The sequence below is a fragment of the Lagopus muta genome, chromosome 23 (genome assembly GCF_023343835.1).
Source record: "Lagopus muta isolate bLagMut1 chromosome 23, bLagMut1 primary, whole genome shotgun sequence".
Lineage (NCBI taxonomy): Eukaryota > Metazoa > Chordata > Aves > Galliformes > Phasianidae > Lagopus > Lagopus muta.
Window position 1 is genome coordinate 1,739,408 of NC_064455.1, and position 21,108 is coordinate 1,760,515.

Genomic DNA, 21,108 nt, shown 5'->3' on the forward strand with positions numbered 1-21,108 from the left:
ACCCTCTGACCGCCTCCGTGGCGCTCCAAAGCACCGCGTCCTTTTCGCTCCGGAGGCTGCAGGCGCTCTACGGGAACGTTGAGCACCGCTCGCGCTTTCCGAAGCGGCACTGCGCACCCCGCCTGCCGCGCCGTGGCGCCGATGGCGCTGCTCGGCCCCGCCCCCGCCCGGCGCGGTGCACGCCGGGATGCCTCCGCCGCTCCTCCCGCCGCCCCTCCCGGCTGCCCCCGGCCCGCCTGAATGGGGCAGATACAAGATGGCGGCGAACGCGAACTCGGCCGGAGGCGGCGGCGGCCTCTCGCTCTTCGAATGCCCCAGCTGGTGAGCGGGCCGCGGCCGCGCGGTTCTGCGGCGTTGCGAACCGCCGAGGAGAGCGGCCGCGCGACTGGGTTCGGGGGAGCGGCGGCGGGGCGGGGCGAACCGCAGGGCTGCGGAGCCTCACGGGCGAGGAGACGGAGCCGCCGGGCCGCGGGGCAGCGTCGGGTTCGGGGGTCTGGAGCGGAGGAGGCCCGGCTCGGCGCTGGGGGCGGCTCGGGGCGGGGCGGCGCTGCGTGGAGCCGAGCTGAAGTCGAGCTGCGTCTCTTCTGAGCGGCGACGGGGCGGCCGGGCCGGGATGGAGGCAGCGCGGGAAGCCGGGCAGAGCGATGGGCTGCAGGGGCTGCGACGCGGCTTTGGCCGAGCCGGTCGCGGTTACACAGCGCTCTGCCCGCGGCACGGCCGGGATGGGCCTCACCGCTGCTCGGCCGGGCCCCGCTGCGCTGCTCGGGGGTGGATGAGCACGGCGGGGCTGAAAGGCGATGGCAGCTTTTGGTGCGAGTTCCCCGCACGCGTGTGCGTGGCTGCGGGCCCCGATTGCACCGTCATCCGGCTGCGGATCCTGGCTGTGCGTGCTGGATGGCAGCGCTCGATGAGCCGCTGCAAGGACAACGTGCTTCTCAGTTTTCGTTTAAATCGTAAAGCCGTCTAAATCTCGAATAAAATAACATTTGAGCTGGGTCTAGGCGGTATCGAGCATCTCTATGAGACAAGATGGTGATCTGTAACACAGCAATGTGAGTTAGATCAAACCAGCAAATGGAATCACAGCATGGTTGGGTTGGAAGCGACCCCGCAAAATGATCCAGATCCGAGCCTTCTGCCCTGGCAGGGTTGCTGATGCTACATCAGGCACCAGGTTGTGCTGCCATGGACCTCATCTGTGGCCCTGAGCACTTCCCGGGATGGGGCACCCACAGCTCTGGGCAGCAGTGCCAGCGCCTCACCGCCCTCTGAGGGAAAACTTCCCCTGACATCTAATTTAAATCCACCTTCCTTTAGTTTAAAGCTATTCCCCCTTTTCCTATCGCTATCTACCTGTGCAAAAAGTTGGTTTCTCTCCTGTTTATAATCTCCCTTCACAAAGGCCTTTATGAGGTGTCCCTGGAGCATTTTCTTCTCCAGGCTGAGCAGCCCCAGCTCCATCAGCCTGTCACTGCAGGAGAGGTGCTCCAGCCCTCTGAGCTTCACGCTCAGTGCCTTCTGGATATCCAGCTTGAAATTTGAAAGCTAGTTTGCTTTTCTTAGCATTTGGATACGACAGTATCAAACAACTCACAACTCAACAAGCTCAACAACTTACGTTACATTTGGTGATAAATTTGAATGGTTTCTACCACTGGAACCTGTAGGTGAAACAGCTGGGAGAAGTATGGCTTAATGCTTAGATTCAGTTGCTTGAGTGCTGTTGCAGAACAGTTCCTAAAGAAATACCGTGTGGAGAGAAGGACTGTACCTGTGAAGGGCCTCTTCAGCTCCATTGCTTTCTGGCTCTGCTGCAGGCAGGGCAGGGGCTCACAGCCAAGCAGCTTTCTGCACCGTGCTGCTGCTGACCTGACCCAGGTTTGAAGCACAGTCCACTGCGCTGGGATGTGATCCAAGCTGGAGTTTTCACACCTAGCAGTAAGAGGTCATCTTGGGAGACTGGGGCCCTGTTTCTTCCTAACAATTCCAATCTCTTTTTTTTTTTTTTCCTTCTCCTTTTTTCTTCAATCTGAATGTTCTTTTACTATAATTTCCTGAAGTACTTCACAAGTAAACCAGAGTTTGTGTTTGGACACTCGTGCTTTTGAAGGGAGCTCCTTATTTTTCTGTACATCTCTATTGTACGTGTGCAAATCATAATATTTCATACAAGCTTTATGCAGGATAGTAAAGGCACACCTGACTCTGTCTATTCTTACACAAATTGCTGTGCAAAGATGTGGCAATTAATTTCAGTGAATAACTCCTTTTTGTGTGGGCTAACATAAAGTTCTTGGCTAACACTTTTGAAGCAGGTAAGTAGTTTCATTAACTGAAGAAAAGTAAGTTGAAGCAGGGAGCCAATATAGATAGCTACCAGTCACAGTGTTTATGTTCTGCAAAGAATATAGGCAACTGAGAATGGAAACTGGGGCACTTAGGGTTGGTGGTGTTCCACTGCCTCATCCAGCGGGAGGGAGGATCTCTCCTGTCATGCTGGATTTATTTACTTCTGGTTTATTCTTCTAGTCTGGAAAGAGTAGAATGTATTTCTTGTTAAAGATTTACATGATCTCCCTTAGAATCTACTGAATTACAGATTCTAGCTCACAGTTTGAAAGTACTTACTGCTTCAGGGCAAACCAAAGAGCATGCAGTTACGATATTCAATAAGTGATGAGTTTTTCATTATTAGGATTCTGTAGAGTGGAAATGGCTTGCAGTGGCACAATTTGACCAGTCTGAAGCTCTGAATTCCAGAGAATCTCAGTGTGGGCATATCCCAAACTTTGGTAGCCAGTAGATGTTAGCAGGGAGAGCTCTGGGTGCTCAGAAGCCATCACATTTCAGGGAGTCTTCATGGTGAGTAGCAGCTGCTTCTGCAGGGAGTGCCTTCCAATCTCGTTAACTTGTGTTGGAACCAAAGTCATAGTCTTTACTTATCTGTTTTCTGCCTCCTCATGGAGCTGCTGTAAGGGCTACAAACACCTGTCATATAGGAAATAGATCTTAAACATCACTGTCCAAAGTAGTTGTTTTTTTCTTGTCTTTAAACATGTCGTGCTTTTGAGCTCTGCCCCTGTCATTGTATCTGTTCTTCCCTAATATGGATAATGTTGTAGTATTCAGTTTCCAAAGACTGAAGTTCATGGGTTTCAATGGTTGAAGTCTGGGCTTTGGTTTAGTTCTCATGCTGCTGTGGCTCAGTTCTTCATAGTCCATAGGACGCTTATTCTTGTTTATTTCCAACAGTTGAACCAACTCAGGACAGCACTTATTATTTGTCATCTGTCTCGATAGCATTCCCTTACCTTGCTTCACGTTTATGCGTGTGCTGTAATTCTTTCATGGGCCCCTGCAGCCCAAGGGCATGGGCTACATAATTAAAATCAGATTAAAGTTGTAATCAAGACGTTCATGGATTACATGTAGTCAAGCCACAAGACTAGAAAGTGTCCTTAAGAAAGAATTACATATCCTGGCTTTATGGGGACTCTGGCATACTTTCTGAGGTGGCTTTAGTATAGTCAGGTGCAGATGTTCTGGCCTGGTTTTGAGGTGAGCATCAAATGTTTCAAGGATATCGCCTGTCTTTCCTTCTGTCCTGGTTCAACTTGCTTTTGGGATCAGGAATCATGCTGTGCTCTCTGTCAGGACACAGCAGTAGCTGGGATGTCAGGCTTGTTCTGCAGTATACATACATGTAAAGTAGTATTCCTGAATGGCAGCTGTGGTTTCTCTTCAGTTTCTGGGGGCTAAGAACAGATTTACACAGATCTCTGGAGAAGCTGAGCTCTGGAAATTGTGCCTTGTCCTTGAAGTTCAGCATGAAGATGTGCATAGCAGTCACCTACACCAAGATTTTAGGAAGTGCCTAAATTAGTCTTCCGAGCCCACGATTAAGAACCTAAATAATTGACCTGATTTTAAACACGCACAGTAGAACTGAATTTGGCCTGTCTGTGTCCTGAACAGCTAAAGCTCAAGGTTTCTCTCTGAGCTGGATAGGGCTTGCTTCAGTGAGGCTCTCCATTTGAACTGGATGCAGCTGGATGTTGTGACCCTGCTGTTATGTCAGCCCTGAATTTAGCTGTTGAAAAGGTATTGTTGAGTTCAGTTCCATTATTTGGTACTTTCTAGCTAGCATCCCAAAGCATTGGTGGCTTTGTGCTCTTTTTTTGAAACGTTCCCAGTTTTTTGCCCCATACAGGATTAAGCTCAGCCTGGGCTCTTCTTCATCTTCTTGTCTGTCTGTGCCTTTCCTTTCCCATTCTGTATGGCTCTGCAATAAAAGGTTTGCCATCAAGGGTAGAAATAATGTATACAGATTTCTCATAGAATCATAGAATGACCTGGGTTGAAAAGGACTAATGATCATGTAGTTTCATCTCAGCGTAGCACAGAGAACAGTGATTCTGCCCTTGTAGCACGAGGTGAAGAAACTGAAGAAACACATTTTTTTAGTTTCTAATAGAGAAGAATGGATCTTTGCCTTCGGTTGTTTAAGTGTTTCAAAAAAACCCAGTGTGGATGTTGCTTTAGTTTGATGGTGTCCCTCTGAAATACATCACTGCTAATCATTATTAAGCAGCTTTTGATTGGAGTTGCTATGGGAAGGCCTGGGCTTTGCCATGTCCAGCTGCTGGGCTGTATTTTGAAGGAATTATTATTTGAATGAGGGAGCAGAGGCTCTCTGTCAGATGAACCACCTTTCTTGGAGAGTTGCTTTCAGGGCACATAGGAAATGGCCATTTAAAATGCTGTAGAGGGGATCAGGTGAGATTTGGGAGTGTGTAAGCAGTTGGCTTTGAGGAGGCAATAGCAATTTAATAGTTTGTGGCTGACTGGGTTCATGTTTTTTTCATTAACGACCTTGACGAAAGCGACCGCAGTTCTTACAATCACATGTGTGGTCAACCCAGAGAGGTCAGAGTATTGTCCATCCTTTTGGTGTAACTGAAGACAAGAACGGTAAAATAAGATAAATACAGAGATGTGAGATGGAGGGTAGTTAAGTTCTAACTTCCTGAGCGAGGAACTCCAAGGCAGAAACTCACTGATGAGAAATTGAAGGATGAGTGCAGTTTGAACTGAATTTAGGATGCCACGGAACCTTCAGCTCTCTCTGATGGGGTATTTAAGTCCCTTCTGTCAGAGGTTCTGTATGCAGTTTCTGAATTTCACCATATTCTGTGCAGACCTTATTCCCAAGTAAGTAACCAAGGGAACCTGAGTGAAGCAGTGCAGTCTGATTCTGTGTGGAACTGTGCATTGTAACAGGACAACAAGCAGCACTGAGGTGAAGTTCTGCAATTGCTTTAATCCTAGTGGAATGCTTTGTTCAGTGAAAGCAACCATAGTTCTCCTCAGGAGTCTGCCATAAAATAGAGCTCAAAGGGACCTGCTGGGAATGGCAATTAAGAACGTGTTAATTTGAAGCCTGTGCTGAAGTCTCCTTGCTCTAGTTGAGTTGGACTCAATGCTCCTCATGGGTCCCTTCCAACTCGGGGTATTCTGTAATTCTGTGAATTATTTTAATGCTTCCAAGAGCAGAGGAAATCATAAATGCCTCCCATCCACCCTAAAGAGTTTGGCCTCACCATTGTGTTTATTCACCACAACATGTTCCACTGCTGACCTGATCTCAGCTTCAGCAGTGTGAGTGCTGCATGTTGAGAAAGGCATGTGTGGCATTTCCATTGCTGGTGCACAGATCACAAACAACCCTTGTGTTCGCCAGGCATCTTTACTGATTCCTTTCTGTAAAAAAAAGAACAGAAGGATGTTAGCAGTGATTGAAGACATCAGCTGAGGTGGTTTCCTGTCATTCCATGATGGTGAGTGGTAACTTATGTTACTGCCTCTTCCTGCCTCTTGACGACACCTTGCCTTTGGCTGCCAGAAGTTGAGGGGCTTTGTGAAAATGTGTTTGGATGGCCGTGCTTAGCATCTAACGTTGGACCTGATGCTCCTTTGCAGTGGAATTAAGGTGTAAGTTAACGTTGAGTGACAGTGCTTTCCACAGATGATGCAGACGCTAGAAGAGGTGCTCTTGTTGGTGCTCTTCAAAGCCAAGGATTATTGTTTACCATGCTTCAAGAAATAATGAATATGCTCGTTTTGTAGCATTCATTAAGAGGACTTAGGGAATGGATGCTTGCATGTTTTTGTTTCCCTAAGCTCCTGAAGAAAGATACTCCACTTATTTGTTTTCCCACGTGCAACGCCACCTGTACTGGCTGTCATCCTTGTACCCTTCTCTACAGAGTAACCAGAAGTCATAGAGCTTCCAAAATGTGAAAACATTTTATTTTTGTAATTTCTTCCTTTGTCAGATGTTGTTGAATGTTCTTCTGGTTGTTTCTGAATGGCCTCTTGATGTCTCCAGATCTTTCCTAAGTAGCAGCAAGGAATTCAGAGCTCCTTGTTGCATTTGCATGGTCAAGGTGGTCCTCATCTATCACATGTATCAAGAGAGCCATTTTGTGTTTGCTTGTTGTTTTGCTCATGTACTGCACTATTTGCATCTTGGTTGTTTGCAGTAAGCATGACAGACGGTGGGTTAATACTCACCTCTTCAAAAATCCAGGTGAGTTCTTTCTCCTGGGTGTTATCCTAAGCATTATCTTCAGGACAGTGAAAGCTGCGCTACACATGCCTGAGCTTCTCCATGGTCTGGAAGAGGAACAACTAAGGGATGTGTTGGGTGTCCTCAGAAGCTGTAGGAGATGAGTGTTTGCTGTCCTTCAGACAAGAAGCAGAGTCTGTAAAATGAAGTTTGTAGCAAGCAGATTTGTGGCCAAGAAGTGGAGGTGATGCTTCAGCTGAACGTGGGTGATCTGTGAAACTGTCAGATTCTGTGAATGTAAGTTTACCTGGGTTCAACCTGTATGAACAGCAGCTGTGGCTCAGGGAGTCCTTGGGCAGGCAGCTGTTGTAAACTGGGAGAGTAATGCTGTTGCTAGATGTTGTTTTCATTTTGCTAAACATTCTTTACCCTGTGTCACTTCGGTCTGCCCAATGCTGTTCCACAGGAGTGAGAAAGAGAAATAGAGTTGGTAATGCTTATCACTCAGAAGCAGTGCTGCACTCTTCATAGCACTCTGGTTTTACGTGAGAAATGGTCCAAAGGAATCTGAATATTGGTGTTGGTTTCTTTTCTCCTATAGTGTGTAAATGTGCATCCTACTGGGAACATTTTGAGTGTGAAAACAGTCAATTTTGTAACCTTCCATCCCTTATACAGGTCATGGGTTGCACACACATTTGTTTCTGTGTCTGCTGATGACATTTTTGGTCTCGTTTCTGTGCTTGTTTGTCACGATCCATGGGTATGCACACTCCTTTTTGCAGGCAGTCGACTGATGTGGCTGGTAGACATCAGCACTCTCTACATCCTGCATTAACAGCTCCTCAGGATACCCACAGAGCAGAAACCACTTCAGTGCTTGGCTGTGTTCTTTGAATGCAGTGCTCCTTCAGGTTCTTCTGGCATTATCACAGAATTAATTATTATTGCAGAATGGAGCAGGTTGTGTGTACTTCAGAGCAACATTTGTTCTTCTGTAAGAGAAAAAACGTGTTTCCATGGCATTGGAGGGACCAACACACACCGCGTATCGTCATGTATTTCCAAACAAAATACTGCTGAATATTGAAGGGCAAATGAGATGGCTCTGTTCTGGGCTGGCTGTTACTCAGTTCTGTGTCTGTTAGATCTTCTTTGTAAAGCAGTCTGATAGAATCATAGAATCACCACGGTTAGAAAAGACCTCCAAGGTCTTCCAGTCCAAGCATCCACCTATCACTACCAATACAAATCAGTTTTTCCCACTAAACGGTGCACCTTGGTACAATGTACACAATGTACACAATATGTATTTCTTCAGCACAAGTTTCTGCCAACACAGTTTCTATCAGTACAGTTTTACCAGTTTCAGACTTTATTGTGTGTTTCCACATCACGCTCACGTTTGAAAATTAGCATCATCAGTGGATACCTTAATTTATCTGACTTTTTTGAGTAATTTAATTGCCATACTCTTAGGTTTAGAAGTGTTTGGTTTCTCATCGAATACTTGGGTAAATATCATCTAGGTTTTGCAGTTTCTTCTGTAAGCAGTTGTCACAGATTCTCTTGTACTGGCACTTGAGATCCTTATACTCCTTTTCAGTGAAGACAAATGCTGTCATAGGATGTCCTCTTCCCTCTGATCCGGCAGAGTAATTCACCAATAACTGTCGTATTCTCATCAGTCAGCCATGTTAGCTCTGTGGAAGGCTGCTCTTCTTGCAGGTGAGCCTTCAGAGATGCAGTGAGAGGGCTAGGCAGGCTTTGTTTCAGTGAGCTCATCACGCTGACGGGCTGCAGTCCATTGGCAGGTCTGGCTTTAAGGTCTGGTGCAGAATGCTGACCTATAGAGAGCAGAAGAGGTTTGGGTAGTGGGGATTGTGGTGGGCTGAGGGCGCAGCACCATCCTAGCAGCAATTCTCTTGGCCCAACAAGGGGTTGAAGATGTTGCTGAAATGCTTGTAAGGCTTGCTGACCCTTGAGTAACCAGGAAGCAATCACTGAAGGAGAGGGGGGAGAGCAGATGCCATGCTGAATAGGAGGGGACTTCCACGTAGAGTTAATTTGCTGGAAGCAAATTACAGATATTTATTTTTAAAAGGAGAGGAGGCAGCTTTTGTTCCGTTGAATTAAGGTAGGCTTTGCAGAAATTGCCGAAGGAAATTGTGCTGTAGAATTTGATGAATCTTCAGCGGAACGGAGAAAAACGAGTTTGCCAGTGCTCAGGGACAGCAAGAGGAAACACTGGGAAGTGGGTGTGAGAAATGATGGGAGGCTGTGAATGAAACCTATCTTAGAATGAAACGTGAGAGCTGAGATCACAGAGCGGTTGTAGCTGCAGCTGGGCTGGGCTCTGAAGGAGTGCTGGGGGGAGGTGGCTCCCCGGCTGTGTTTCGGTGACTGGTGGGGTGAATCCTTGTAAAACTCACCAGCCACACAGTGCAGCTTCAGTGGGAGCATTTCTACCTGCTGGTCTTTCTTCTGCCCTAACGTAATCCTGTTTTTAGGGGACGGTCAGGGCTCCGTTGGCCAGGGGACCATTTCAGCCTCCTGGGGCCTTGCTGTGTCTGCTTTACATGCTGTGGTTTTTTGCTTGTTTTTTGTTGTTGTTTTGATCCAAGAGAGTAAGCCTATCAGCTGCATCCGTTTCACTTGACAGGATGATGCTACTCACAACCTGAGAGAAGGATTTGGTAAGAAAACTTGTGAAAAGGGCCTGGCCTATTCAGGAGGGGTCAGGGAGAGAGCTGAGCAGGCTGCTATAATGGATTTGGAGCAGGAATGGAAAATACTTGCACAGCACTTGAGAAACAAACAAGTAGGAATAACAGAGAACTTATTCTATCTGAAGTTACCTCAGAAAGCATATGTATAGTAACCAACTGGTCCAAGGGCACAGAATAAACCTTCAAAACGTCCCAGCAGCACGAGCATCTATATTTAACCCCTTCAAACAACTTGAATTACAAGTGACCTTTCTTCCTTCCCCGACCGTGCTGAGAATGTTGCTGCCCATTGTCACTGTTCTTTTGGCTTGCATTGTGCAGTAAGAAAAGCAATAAATGGAAATGTGATCTCTGGGGTTGTTCTTGGGAAGGGCAGCAGTGCAGCTGAGAACTGGGTCGCTGCTGTTGCCCAGAAAGCCACAGAGACAAGCAGCAGTGGTGCTGTCAGCAAGAGAGAGTCACAAATACACATCTTTAAAGGGCTGAGCAGAAAAAGTCGATTTGCTCTCAGCAGTCAAGGATCCTTTGTTGTGAACAGCAGCATACTGATGCCATGGTGCTGCTGTGGTTGTGAATGCTGATCACCAGCATTAATGCTTGTGTTCAGCTACGTGCTGGTGTTGTTCTGCTGTGCCTTGCTGAATCCCAGGTGCCTCTGTGCTCCCTTTTCTCAAGAGAATGAAGCTGCCCAGTGAATCTGCTTCATAGGGTAAGCAGAAGTGCAGCCATAGGGCAGGGGGATCTGAGCTGTAGGGATAATTTGGTGGAGGAGGTCTGTGCTGCTCTAGGATCATGATCCCCTTCCCATCTAATGCTGTCATTTCTTCCATGCTACCTGTTTCGGTAGGGAAGTTTGACTAAGTGGAAGAACACTGGTCACTGGACAGCATTTTTATATTACTCAGATATGTGTGGAACCCTTCTGATGTTTTTGACCATCACCAGTTCTGGTGAAGATGGTAGAAGATCCTGTTCCTCTCAACAGCTCAGGCTGTTCGTAAGGAGGCCCTTATACTGACAGCTCCAGTCTGTGCCCTTCTCTCCTTGTGGGTTCGTGTTGGGAGCTGCTCTGTTTGGTTTGTGAAGTTGCTGTCTTTTGGTTGGAGTAATGAATCTTGAAATGCCTGTGTTCTGTTAGCTTAACTCATTGTAAACATGTGTGGTTTACGTGTAGGCAAAGGAATCTGCATGGAGTAAAAGGACAATTTTTGGCTGTTTAATCTTTTCTTTTCTCCAAATAAATTTGCTTGCGTTGGTCTGTAAATCTAATAGAATATTAGCTCTCCTGTTAATGAACTTTTCACTAAATACTTTGATACTATACTTAACTTTCTTTATTTTCCAGGGCAGGAAAACCTCCACCTGGCTTACATTTGGATGTAGTCAAAGGAGACAAACTCATTGAGGTATGAGAGCAGATTCTGTGTATGCTCCATGTATCACATATATAGGCACCAGTGGTAGAAAATCTGGTAGCACTTTCCACACCCACTCAGAAGTATTTCCCTTCTCTCTGAGGTTTGCTATTTCCAAATCACTTTCTTTTACTCCAAAACTGCTGAATTAAGTGAAAGTTTTCCTTTGCCTGTACTGTCTCTGATTCTGTGCAGTGCTTCCATTTCTAGATGCTGTGTTTGAAAGGATGCAGAACCACAGTGGTCTGTTTGCAAACAGTGATGCTTTGGTTCCTGAATGCTGAACCTGTCCTGGTGTGAGATAGAAAATAAAATGTTTGTTAGGGAAAGTCAGCACTTGGCTGAGTCTTACTGCTTCCAAGGTTGCAATTTTGTTTCCTGGAATTTTGTCTTAGGAACTTCAGGAGCAGGAATTCAACATGGGAAAGAAACCTCAAATCCAAAAGAGTAAGAACAAAAATTCTTCAAAAACCAACACACAAACCAAATGCTCTTCATGTTTTTGACAGAGAAGACCTAAGCCAGTGACCCTACTTTAGCCACAGGGAGACTGATAACCTCCAGGTGACTGGAACACAGACAGAAGTTTCTAGACAGCAAAGTCAAGCCAACTTCTCTGAGCAGAAATTTGGAAAACTAGGAGCTCAGTGTTAGATGAAGAAGGATTGAGGAGCTTAGTCTTTGCTGATTTGTACTGTATGCTACTGCAAGTGCATCAGACGTAAAGTGTTTCTTCTGATGTCCTGCAGGAGAGATTTACTGTTTAAAAATTGATTAGGATACCAGAATATGCTTTGCAAAGGAAAGAAAATAGAGGATTTACAAACAGGCTTATATTTGCCCAGCCCAGAAGCCAGTAAAATGAGCCTTTATGGGGGATAGTCCACGACTTGTTGGTTTAACAAACAACTTGTTGGTTGTTTTCAGAGATTGCTCTTAGTCCACGTTTAAAAGCACAGGCAGTTGGCAATGCCAGCATTGACCTGTGTGAGATCTTTGCTCAGCCTTAATTTGAAAGGAACTAGGTACCAACACGTGTAACCACATCTTCACAGTACTTCATTACCCCATGTAAGGTGTGGATGAGTTGGCTCATACCAGCTACTTGGGCTATCCTTCAGTGCAGCCATCCTTCACTGGCTCTCCCTAGCCCTCAATAGCTTTCAATCCCACTGCATTTTTTGTCTTCAAACCATGATCTCTGTCTTTTCTCAGTGTTGTTGCAGTTGTTAGGAACTGTTTTAGAGGTTTCAGAGGTCAGAGCTGAATTAGGACTGCTTGTCAGCTCAGCCATCCCACTTCCATCCTATCAATAGCATCTGTGGTAAGGATTGTACTTGGCATCAGGCTTTCCAGTATTTCTTTCAGGCCGTGTAAGGAGATGGTGAGCAGAGCCAGCTGGCAGTGCCTTTGTTTTTTTCTGGTCTCTGGCAGGTGGCCTTACTGCAGCCCTCCCACCTGAGAGACTTATTCTACGAGACAAGGTTTTTCTTGTCATGTTTCTTTTGGATTTTTGAGAATGGAGAGCTTTTGGATGAAAGAACCTATATGCAACTCTGTGCTAAATGAACCCACGGAGGCAATCAAAGGAGATCTGTTCCAGACTGAAAAAGGCAGCAGAATGCAATACAGAAGCTGAGAATGCACCATTGCTTTAGACAATGCACAAAGAAATTCAGCATTGGTAAACTGTCAGTCAGGAATATCATCCTGGTCCTGTCACGTTCCAAGGATGGATGGTTAGGCTGTTCTACCCAAAGCTTTTGGATCTGCAGAAGGCCAAGTTTGGCTTTGTAAGCCTGAGGTCTCTGTCTGAATGGGTAAAGCAGATGGTGCAAACATCCAGATTCCCTTTTCTACTGTCACATGGTCATCCAGCAGTTCTTTTTGCTTACTCTTACCAGGCATTGCTAGCCTACTATCCAGGTACTCAGGGGTTCAGTAGGGGATGTGATCATGGAGAGGTTAGGGAGTGACCATAGAGTCCTACTTCATCTCTGGAGCATCTGATGCTGATTATCAGCTTTGAAGCATCTCAGGGGCGCTTTGCCTGCCGCGCACTGCGCCGTGTGCTGAGTGCTGCAGCACGAGGCGGCTGCTGGTTACAGGCACCTACACAGCCTGAGGTCCTGTTTGCTGTAGTGGCTCCTGGAGCACTTGATACTAACCGAGCCGTCTGTATGCCGGGTCTCCTCCAGAGGTCTGAGGTGTACTTTGTGATTGCTGGGTCTGAAAAGTGCAACATTAAAACGAGCCCTGCAGTGTTTAAGCTCAGTGTGCGAAGGATGACACTGGGTTATAGCTCAGAGGCACAGAGAATGTTAGAAACATCACAGGGAAGTGAAGGCAACAGTGATTTGTTGCAAGACTTCCAATTTATGAATTTGTTTCAATCTGCGGAAGCTCCTGAGTGCAAATGAAAACCTGTTGGATGTTTGTTTTGGAGTAGATTTTGGCCAAGAATGAGAAATAACTGGACCAGTTTTTGTGGTCCCTGAAATTGTAAAACAGCTAAATTCTTACATATGGAATAAGAAATAAGCTTTTAAAGATCCATTAATTTGTATGGTAGTTTTGTTTAGGTAACTTGTTTGAATATGCAAAAACAGAAGTTAGTGCTCATCTTTCTCACAAACTGAAACCACAGATTTCATCGGTACAGAGGTATTGAATGTGGGGAGAGTTCTCAGTGCTGAACTAAGGGACAATACTGGGTACTGCTTGTCATAAAGCCATTGGTGTGAGGTTGGATCCCCACAAAACCCAGCTCACCTTTCTCAAAAGCTGTGTTGTAGCAAACACTGTTTGCAGGTCAGTGGCTGGGTGAAACAGCTGTAATGTTAATGGGCAATAACTGCAGCAAGGGAGAACATAGGAACGGTAATTGTTGATTAGGGCTTGCAGGGGAAAAGGGGAAGTCTTGTGAAAATCAGTATTTGTAAAGAGACAGTGATAATAAAGTACCCAGAAGATATAAAAGTCCAGGAGACTCTTTCAGTGTATCAGTGCATTGCTCTAGTTTGAATTACAGTGAGCCTTCAAGGTGTACAGTTCTCCACCAGACACAAGTAAATTCAGAGGAGAGACCTGCATGCTTCAGATGTTCCAACAGGAAGAATATAGTTGTTGTTCACATTTTATTTGCACTTGACCTTGTTTGTCAGCAGATACTGTTTGAAGGTGAATTTCTGATCAAACAGTGATTCTTGATGTATCAAGTGAGACGTTAGAGACAGGAATAACTGGGCATCTTCCATATTCAGCTGTTCTGAATTTAAAAAGAAAAAATGCAGGTTTCTGTGTTGAACAATGTCAGCCATTACTGACATGTTGGTCAGTTTATGATGCTTTGTTTTGCATTTACTGTTTTTATTCACATTTTTGAACTTTTCCAGGAAGCTCCAAAAGATTCTAGGAGTCTAACATCCCCTTCTGTTTGATATTCTACCTCAGAAACTCATCATTGATGAGAAGAAATATTATCTCTTTGGGAGAAATCCTGATCTGTGCGATTTTACCATTGACCACCAGTCTTGCTCTCGGGTCCATGCTGCCTTGGTCTATCACAAACATCTCAAGAGGGTCTTCCTCATAGATCTAAACAGCAGTAAGTAACATGACATTTAATCCCACAGTAATACTGCTTCAGTGCTTCAACGTTTTTGAATGAGAGATGCTTTCCTTTCTTTTTTGTTGCTGTTTGCACTGTGTGGCCAGATGGTCAGAATCTGAAATAGCATCCTAGTGAAAGATTGGCAGTGGTTAAGAACAAGTGAGTGCTTGTTCCAGGCAGCTTACCTCTGCTTCCCCTGGTGTTTAAAGTGGCGTTTTTAGGCTCTTAAGAGAGTGGAAGAAAATCACTTGACCTTTCCTTTGCAATTGTCATGAAACGTTCTATCCTAGGAGTGGTTTTCTAAGATCTAGAAGCTGACATACTGTGTTTTCCACCAAGAGAATGGTTGCAGACATGGTACGTTGTGGCGTACAGGATTTTCTGCAGACTGTCTTAGTTTGTGAGATGATAGGTAACACACACACAGCTGGTGTTTGCAGCAGTGCTTCGTTGGTTTGTATCTCTGCAAACCACGTGCAGGTTTTGAACTTCTCAAGGCTTGAACACTGTGAGCTCGAGCAGATGACTAACACTGTTTTCCATTGTGATGTTCTTCTCAGCACATGGCACGTTTTTGGGTCATATCCGTTTGGAAGCTCACAAACCCCAACAGATACCCATTGATTCCACAGTTTCATTTGGTGCTTCTACACGGGCATATACTCTGCGAGAGAAGCCTCAGACTCTGCCTTCAGCAGTTAAAGGAGATGAGAAAATGGGTGGTGAAGATGAAGAGCTCAAGGGTTTGCTGGGCCTGCCAGAAGAGGAGACAGAGCTTGACGTGAGTATGAAGGTCCCTTGTTGTTAGATGGTCTATCCATCTGTAACAGGTGGCATTTTCTACTTGTTTGCTTGGTTCAGGTTCTTAATTTCTTGTTCATGAAGATGGTCTGAGGTGCCTTCTGCCAGCAGAAACGTACAGATCATCTAATTCTGCCATGATAGGATATCTTCATGCTTTTTCCCAGAATCAGTGCTCCAATAACCCACTATTCCAATAGTCTTTTCACAGAGGGATTGCAGGCCTTGCAAAGTGTTGTCTCTTGCCAGCTAGGTCACCGGTGATTTCCCATGCTGTTTCCCATTGCCAAATAGCAGTGAATGCAGCTCTGTTTCTTACAGTTAGCCAGTGCAGAGTGGCAAAGCAGTTTGCGTGGTATTCACAGGATCATTGAGTTTGGAAAGGAGCTCTTGAGATCATCTGGCCCTCTGTTCGAGCAAAGTCAGCTAGAACAAGTTGCCCAAGCCTAATTAAGTTTTCAGCATCTCCACTGAAACACTCAGCAGCATTTCTAGATAATCTGTTCCTGCATTAAAACATTTTTTCTTCCTAGGGGTCCAGATTTGAAGTCAGGCAGTGTGTGGCAATCTTTTGACATGCACAGACGATGATCAAAGCAGACTTCACAGACTTCTTGCTTAAGATGTTTCTTATCTAAATCTTTTTTTAGAACCTGACAGAGTTTAATACAGCCCACAACAAAAGAATTTCCACACTAACCATAGAGGAAGGGAACTTGGATATTCAGAGACCAAAGAGAAAACGGAAGAATTCCAGAGTGACATTCAGTGATGATGATGAAATCATCAATCCAGGTAAGTAGTTTACTCTCTAGTTGATAACATTAAAGGCTCTCTTTCCAAATTCTCATAGGAATTCCTCATGGCTGTATATAGGTAAGAGAATAGAAATTTGACAGGGAATGTTTGAGATCTGCTGTTTCTGACTCACTTAAATCTGTGATTTCTGCTTTTCTTCTCTCTGTAAAATTTCTGCATGATTTTGTGCAGGATGGAGATGTCACATTCACCTTAATTGTTCCATTTTAATCAGATTTGAAAAGACCTTATGGATCCAAAAGAAAGAAAGTTTTTGAATTCTTTGCCTTCTCTAGAATCTAAATGAGAACTGAAGTTATTGTTTGTTTTTTAATTAGAGCCTTAAAGCTTTCCCTTCCTGTTCCCTAATCGATTCAGTGTCTGTCTTCAGCTCAGTGTTTTGCTGCTTGTCTGGCTATCTAATTCAAAATGACACTTCTAGAGTTGTGTCTAATTCCTCTTCAGTCATTTTTCTTCCTCAGCTGTTTTACAGTAATGACATTAATGATGTATTTTGTAGCTAATGTTCATAGTAAGCACAGCTTATTCATAAGTCTTGCCTTAATTTGATAATGCGTGGCACCCAGAACAGCCATTCTTATTCATAATGTAGCTCTCAGAACATCTTCGTGTTTGATTTTTCAAAGGCTGCATTGAATTCTTCTTCATTGACTCCTTCAAGGCCTTTCAGGACCAGCTCTTGTGCCTGTGAGCATGCACAGTGCATTGTCCAGCAGCACCTTTCAGCCCACAGTTCCTTTCAGTTTGAGCAGTGTAAACACGGCTGTCCATCTATCCCTTCTCCTAGATCACTGCCCCATTTTGTAGCTGAATGGAAGTTTTCCTTGCCAGAGTAACTGATGAGGCCTCCTTGACACAAAGCCACTAGGTGTCCCCACCCAGCCACTTCTCTCTTCTTTATTAAAGCACACTTGTGCTTTCTGAGGGCTGCTGGAGTGCTGGAAAGTACATCCACGTACCAACTCTTCACGTAGGTTCCTTCATGTCCTTACTTGGCAGATGTTCTGTTTTTTCCTCTGCTGATTCTGAAAGCTGCACTGTTCTTCCCTTTGCAGAGGACGTGGACCCTTCTGTTGGGCGTTTCAGGAACATGGTACAGACAGCAGTGGTCCCTGTTAAGGTACGCAGTGACTTTCAACCTTGTAATCAATCCATTATTGCAGTGAGTAACTCACCGGGTGGTTTACACCTTACAACAGAATGTGCTGTGCTGAAAGGGATTTTCCTTTTAAGGAGAAGTTGTGCTTGTGTATCACAGTTATACCTTTTAGCAATCTGACCATTTTGCATTAAGTCCAGCTCATCTTCTTTCTTTAACAGCACATGGGCTCAATGGCAGGTTTTTTTGCATCTCAAATCACTTTTCAGTGTGGTAATACTGGGCATTGGTTGAAACTGTGGGAAATATGCAAAACAAATAATAAAAATGAGAAAGTGTTTGTTTAAACACTGTAAGTACTAAAGATTTGATAAGGCTGCATGCCAGAACTTAGAGAGCTAAGACTCTTCCAGAACAAGTGTGTTGCCAGCACTGTGTTTAATTTGAATACTCTAGGAAGTTATGCAAAACTTCAAGTAACTAAGCAGCATTTGTTGTTTGTATAAAACAAGTGTGGAAAAGGATCATTCTACCTAAGCCACAAACTTACTGCAGGAGAAGATTCAGGTGATGAGGATCATTTGAGTGATGTAGAAATTGAAGTTTCTTTCTTACTAAAAGGGAAAAGAGGAACTGTGTTACTGACCAGTGACCTGCCTGGTCTGGTGTTCAGGAAAAGCTCAAGACTGGTCTGCATTCATTGTGCATTTTTAACCATTTATTACTGAGTAGTTTTCAAAGAAACCCGAGGGAAATATTCTGGGACAAAGAGTGGGAAATCCACTCGTATCTGTGACTGTTTATTTGTGGCTGCTCTCGGAGTCTTTTGGGGGAAAATTGTGCAGCCATCTGGTTTAAGTAGCTTTCTTGTTTCATGTATTCTGAATAACTGCTAAAATGCTTTTGCTCTACAGAAAAAACGGTTGGACAATCCGGGCTCACTGACCACGGATGACTCTGCGACACGGCGTATGCAGAACTTCCCCTACAGCGGAGGATTATATGGGGGTCTGCCTCCAACCCACAATGAGGCAGGTTCCCAGTCACACGGCGTCCATGGGACAGCACTCATTGGTGGTCTGCCAATGCCCTACCCCAATCTTGCCCCAGATGTGGACTTGACTCCTGTTGTACCTTCAACAGTTAACATGAACCCAGCTCCAAATCCTGCTGTCTTTAATCCTGAAGCTGTGAATGAACCCAAGAAGAAGAAATATGCAAAGGAGGCATGGCCGGGCAAGAAGCCAACCCCTTCCCTGCTGATCTGAGTTAGGGTTTGATGAGGGAGGATGGGAGTTACGAACTCCAGAAACTGTTTATGTGTAGTATTGTCCTTTTGCAATTTTAATGTCCTAACCAGATGTAATACGGAGGTTGGAGAAGCGAAATAATCCTTTAAAGATCTGTCTTCAAACATTTTTATAACTGTTTAAAAAAAGACAACGACAATATAGCTACCATCTCCCTCTGAACCAAAATATATGGCAGCCTTTTCTTAGCCTCTATCCCCAAAGGTCTTTACTATGAATTTTCATCATATAAGTTGAAGGGGCAGAATCACACAGTTTAGGTTGTCATTTATGGCATGACCCTGCAAATGTGTCTATTTAGGTGTTGTGCTTACTATGAGTAATGTCGTTCTTGCCAGGCTTGCTCATAGCAGGTCAGCTGTATCAGAAGTCGATATTCTTGGGGCCAGGCCTTCCAGAAATCCCACTGGTCTGAGTTCTAAAACTGCAAAATACAGGCCAGCTTTTATTTTTTATCTTTTCAAAGCCTTACCCGCATGGGGCATCTCTTTTTTTTTTCTTTTTTTTCTTCCTACTTCGGCTACAACTCGTTTTAATTTCCACCTAAAGCACTGCAGCATCACGTGAGTTCGTGAGAACTTGGGAGTTGAGATGAATGGGGAACCTCTGGGCTTCTTGAGCTGTGGTGCAGTGTTGTATCACAGACTGCTGTGTGGCTGGATAGAGGGGCACCCATGGATGGATCTGAGTTTGTATGGGTGTTTATGGCAGCAAACAAGCATGGCAAGCCTGGGAGCATTTGACTGGTGGCTGGAAACTGTCTACAGTGTGCAAAGAATCAACAACAAGGTAGTGGTAACTGAAGGTAGAGTTAACACAGAGGAAGATACTTTTTTAAACTTGGTGGCCCTTTTAACTTCAGTAGTTTCATTTTTACTTGCTAATGGCATTTCTGAGCTTAGAGCACATGGCATGCAACAAGGCACAGCTGAACATGAGCAGCCATCAGTAGTGGTGCAGGACTCATGTTTAACAACTAAAGCTGCAGTCTGCACGGTGTTTTGGCTGCTGGTAACAGAAGATAAGAATTACGTGCCACCTAAAGCTAGAATAGGAATTCTCAGTAGAGATTCTGCCTCACCCTGAATAAAGAAGCATGCCAAGTTCAAGTTGGTTTCATGACATGAGCTTTTTTCCTTTTTTTATTTTTATTTTTAACTATTTCATCATTTTTCCCCATTGAGTAAAACGAGAAGTGAGATTTGGGTTGTTTTTTCCAGCCTATGAAATCCTCAGTTTTAGATTTGAAAATCTGATTCAGATTTACTCAGATTGTATGCCTTTACACAAGGTAAGGCCAGAGCCCTTTTGGTTTTTTCTTCTTGGATTTCTTTTGTATTTTAACACTATATATTGCAGTTCAGCTATGTAGTCACATTCCTTTGTCTGGGGGATTCCTCTAGGAAATGTGCACTGAAATGACAGTGGTGCCAGCTGTTCATTAGTATGTACAGTGCTGTAGCTGCCAGGCTAAGAATTTCTGTGAAAATATGATGGTTTCTGAAGCAGTGCTATTTTGTAGTGCCTCTGTGCTGTAGGCACTTGACTTGTTTTGGACAGGTGCTTCAAAATCAGTGTGACTTGTGCATCTGCAGTGATTGCATCTATCATGGTGTTGAGGCAATTAGAGCTAGTGGCTACCCCACCCATAGGAGTGATGCCTTTAGAGACTGGTTTGTTCCCCTCCATGCCTTCATGTCCAGCTCAGACTATTCCTCTGATGAACACGGTAACTTCTCCATGATATAGTTGTGCCACTCTGTGCTTAGTTGCTATTGAACATGAGACATTCTTCTTTCAGACACTTCCTACCCTCCCTAAAAATCTCACACTTCATTTTTGCTTATTTCCAGGATGTAGAGTTTTCTGTTTCCAGCCAGTCTGTTTTACGAAGGCAACTCTTTACAGTAAGACTAGTTAGAGCAAGTAAGCATTGAACAGGTCATCTTTTATTTTATTTTATTTTTTCTTTTTAATTTTTCATTGTTTGGTTTTGCCAGTGGCTCTTTGCAAGATCTTTCTTGAAAAGGGAAGCTTTACTGCTTATTGGTTTTTAAAGCTCTTCTCCTCCCTGGGTTTGTACAAGCTCTCATTATTTCAGAGCTTAGCGGCCATAGCTGGCCAGTACAGGAGGGGACAGTGTAACATCCAGGGGCTTTGTACAGAAGTTTGTACACTTGTGTAATATGTAATAGGCCTTTTCACACTTTCTGTTGAGCTTTTTACCTGTAACCTTTACTATGTTGTAAATTAAATGCAGATTTTGCCAGTATGGAGAGTGTAGTGTGTTCGTTCCCAGTCTACACTTCTTCTGCAGTTGAGATTGTACCATTTTTTGTGGCCTATTAAAGGAGTTGCGCCACTGCAGCCATCACTGCAGGCTTGTTCTTAGTGGCTGGCTCAGGCTGCAGCTTTTAAAGGAAGCTAGGGAAGTAGGATTGTGCCCAGCTGAGAGCAGCCAGACGTGGTTTGGGTCCTTTTCTTTGAAATTAGCCTTCCTGGAAGTCCTGTAGCCCACAGGTGATACCTGACTCACATCAGGCCAGTGCATATGACTGGAACTCCCACTGTCCCTGTCTTCTTTTTGCTGCCTTTCTCAAAACACCCTGCACCTTCCACTGAGTTCTGATGGTTGCCTTGGTGTTGTGTTTTGCTTCCAAGAAATGCCTTCTTTTTCAGGGAATCTTTAAGAAGAGGAGAAGCTGCTGAAGAGCCCACATCCACACGACCACCTTCTTATGTATAACTGTCTGC

The 21,108-nt window shown here is 44.7% G+C and overlaps 1 protein-coding gene and 1 non-coding gene across 2 annotated transcripts; both read left to right on the plus strand.

Moving 5' to 3' along the window:
- The first annotated feature begins 195 nt into the window (after positions 1-195).
- Positions 196-20,644, plus strand: PPP1R8 (protein phosphatase 1 regulatory subunit 8). The gene is made up of 7 exons (XM_048968947.1): positions 196-321; positions 10,643-10,703; positions 14,166-14,319; positions 14,886-15,106; positions 15,777-15,921; positions 17,001-17,065; positions 17,959-20,644. Exons 1-7 carry the CDS (start codon positions 257-259, stop codon positions 18,310-18,312), a joined length of 1,065 nt encoding a protein of 354 aa, XP_048824904.1. The 5' UTR covers positions 196-256; the 3' UTR covers positions 18,313-20,644.
- On the plus strand, positions 12,864-13,029 carry LOC125683981 (small Cajal body-specific RNA 1). The gene has a single exon (XR_007373186.1). It is a non-coding gene; the product is annotated as a small Cajal body-specific RNA 1 (non-coding RNA).
- Positions 20,645-21,108: the final 464 nt, after the last annotated feature.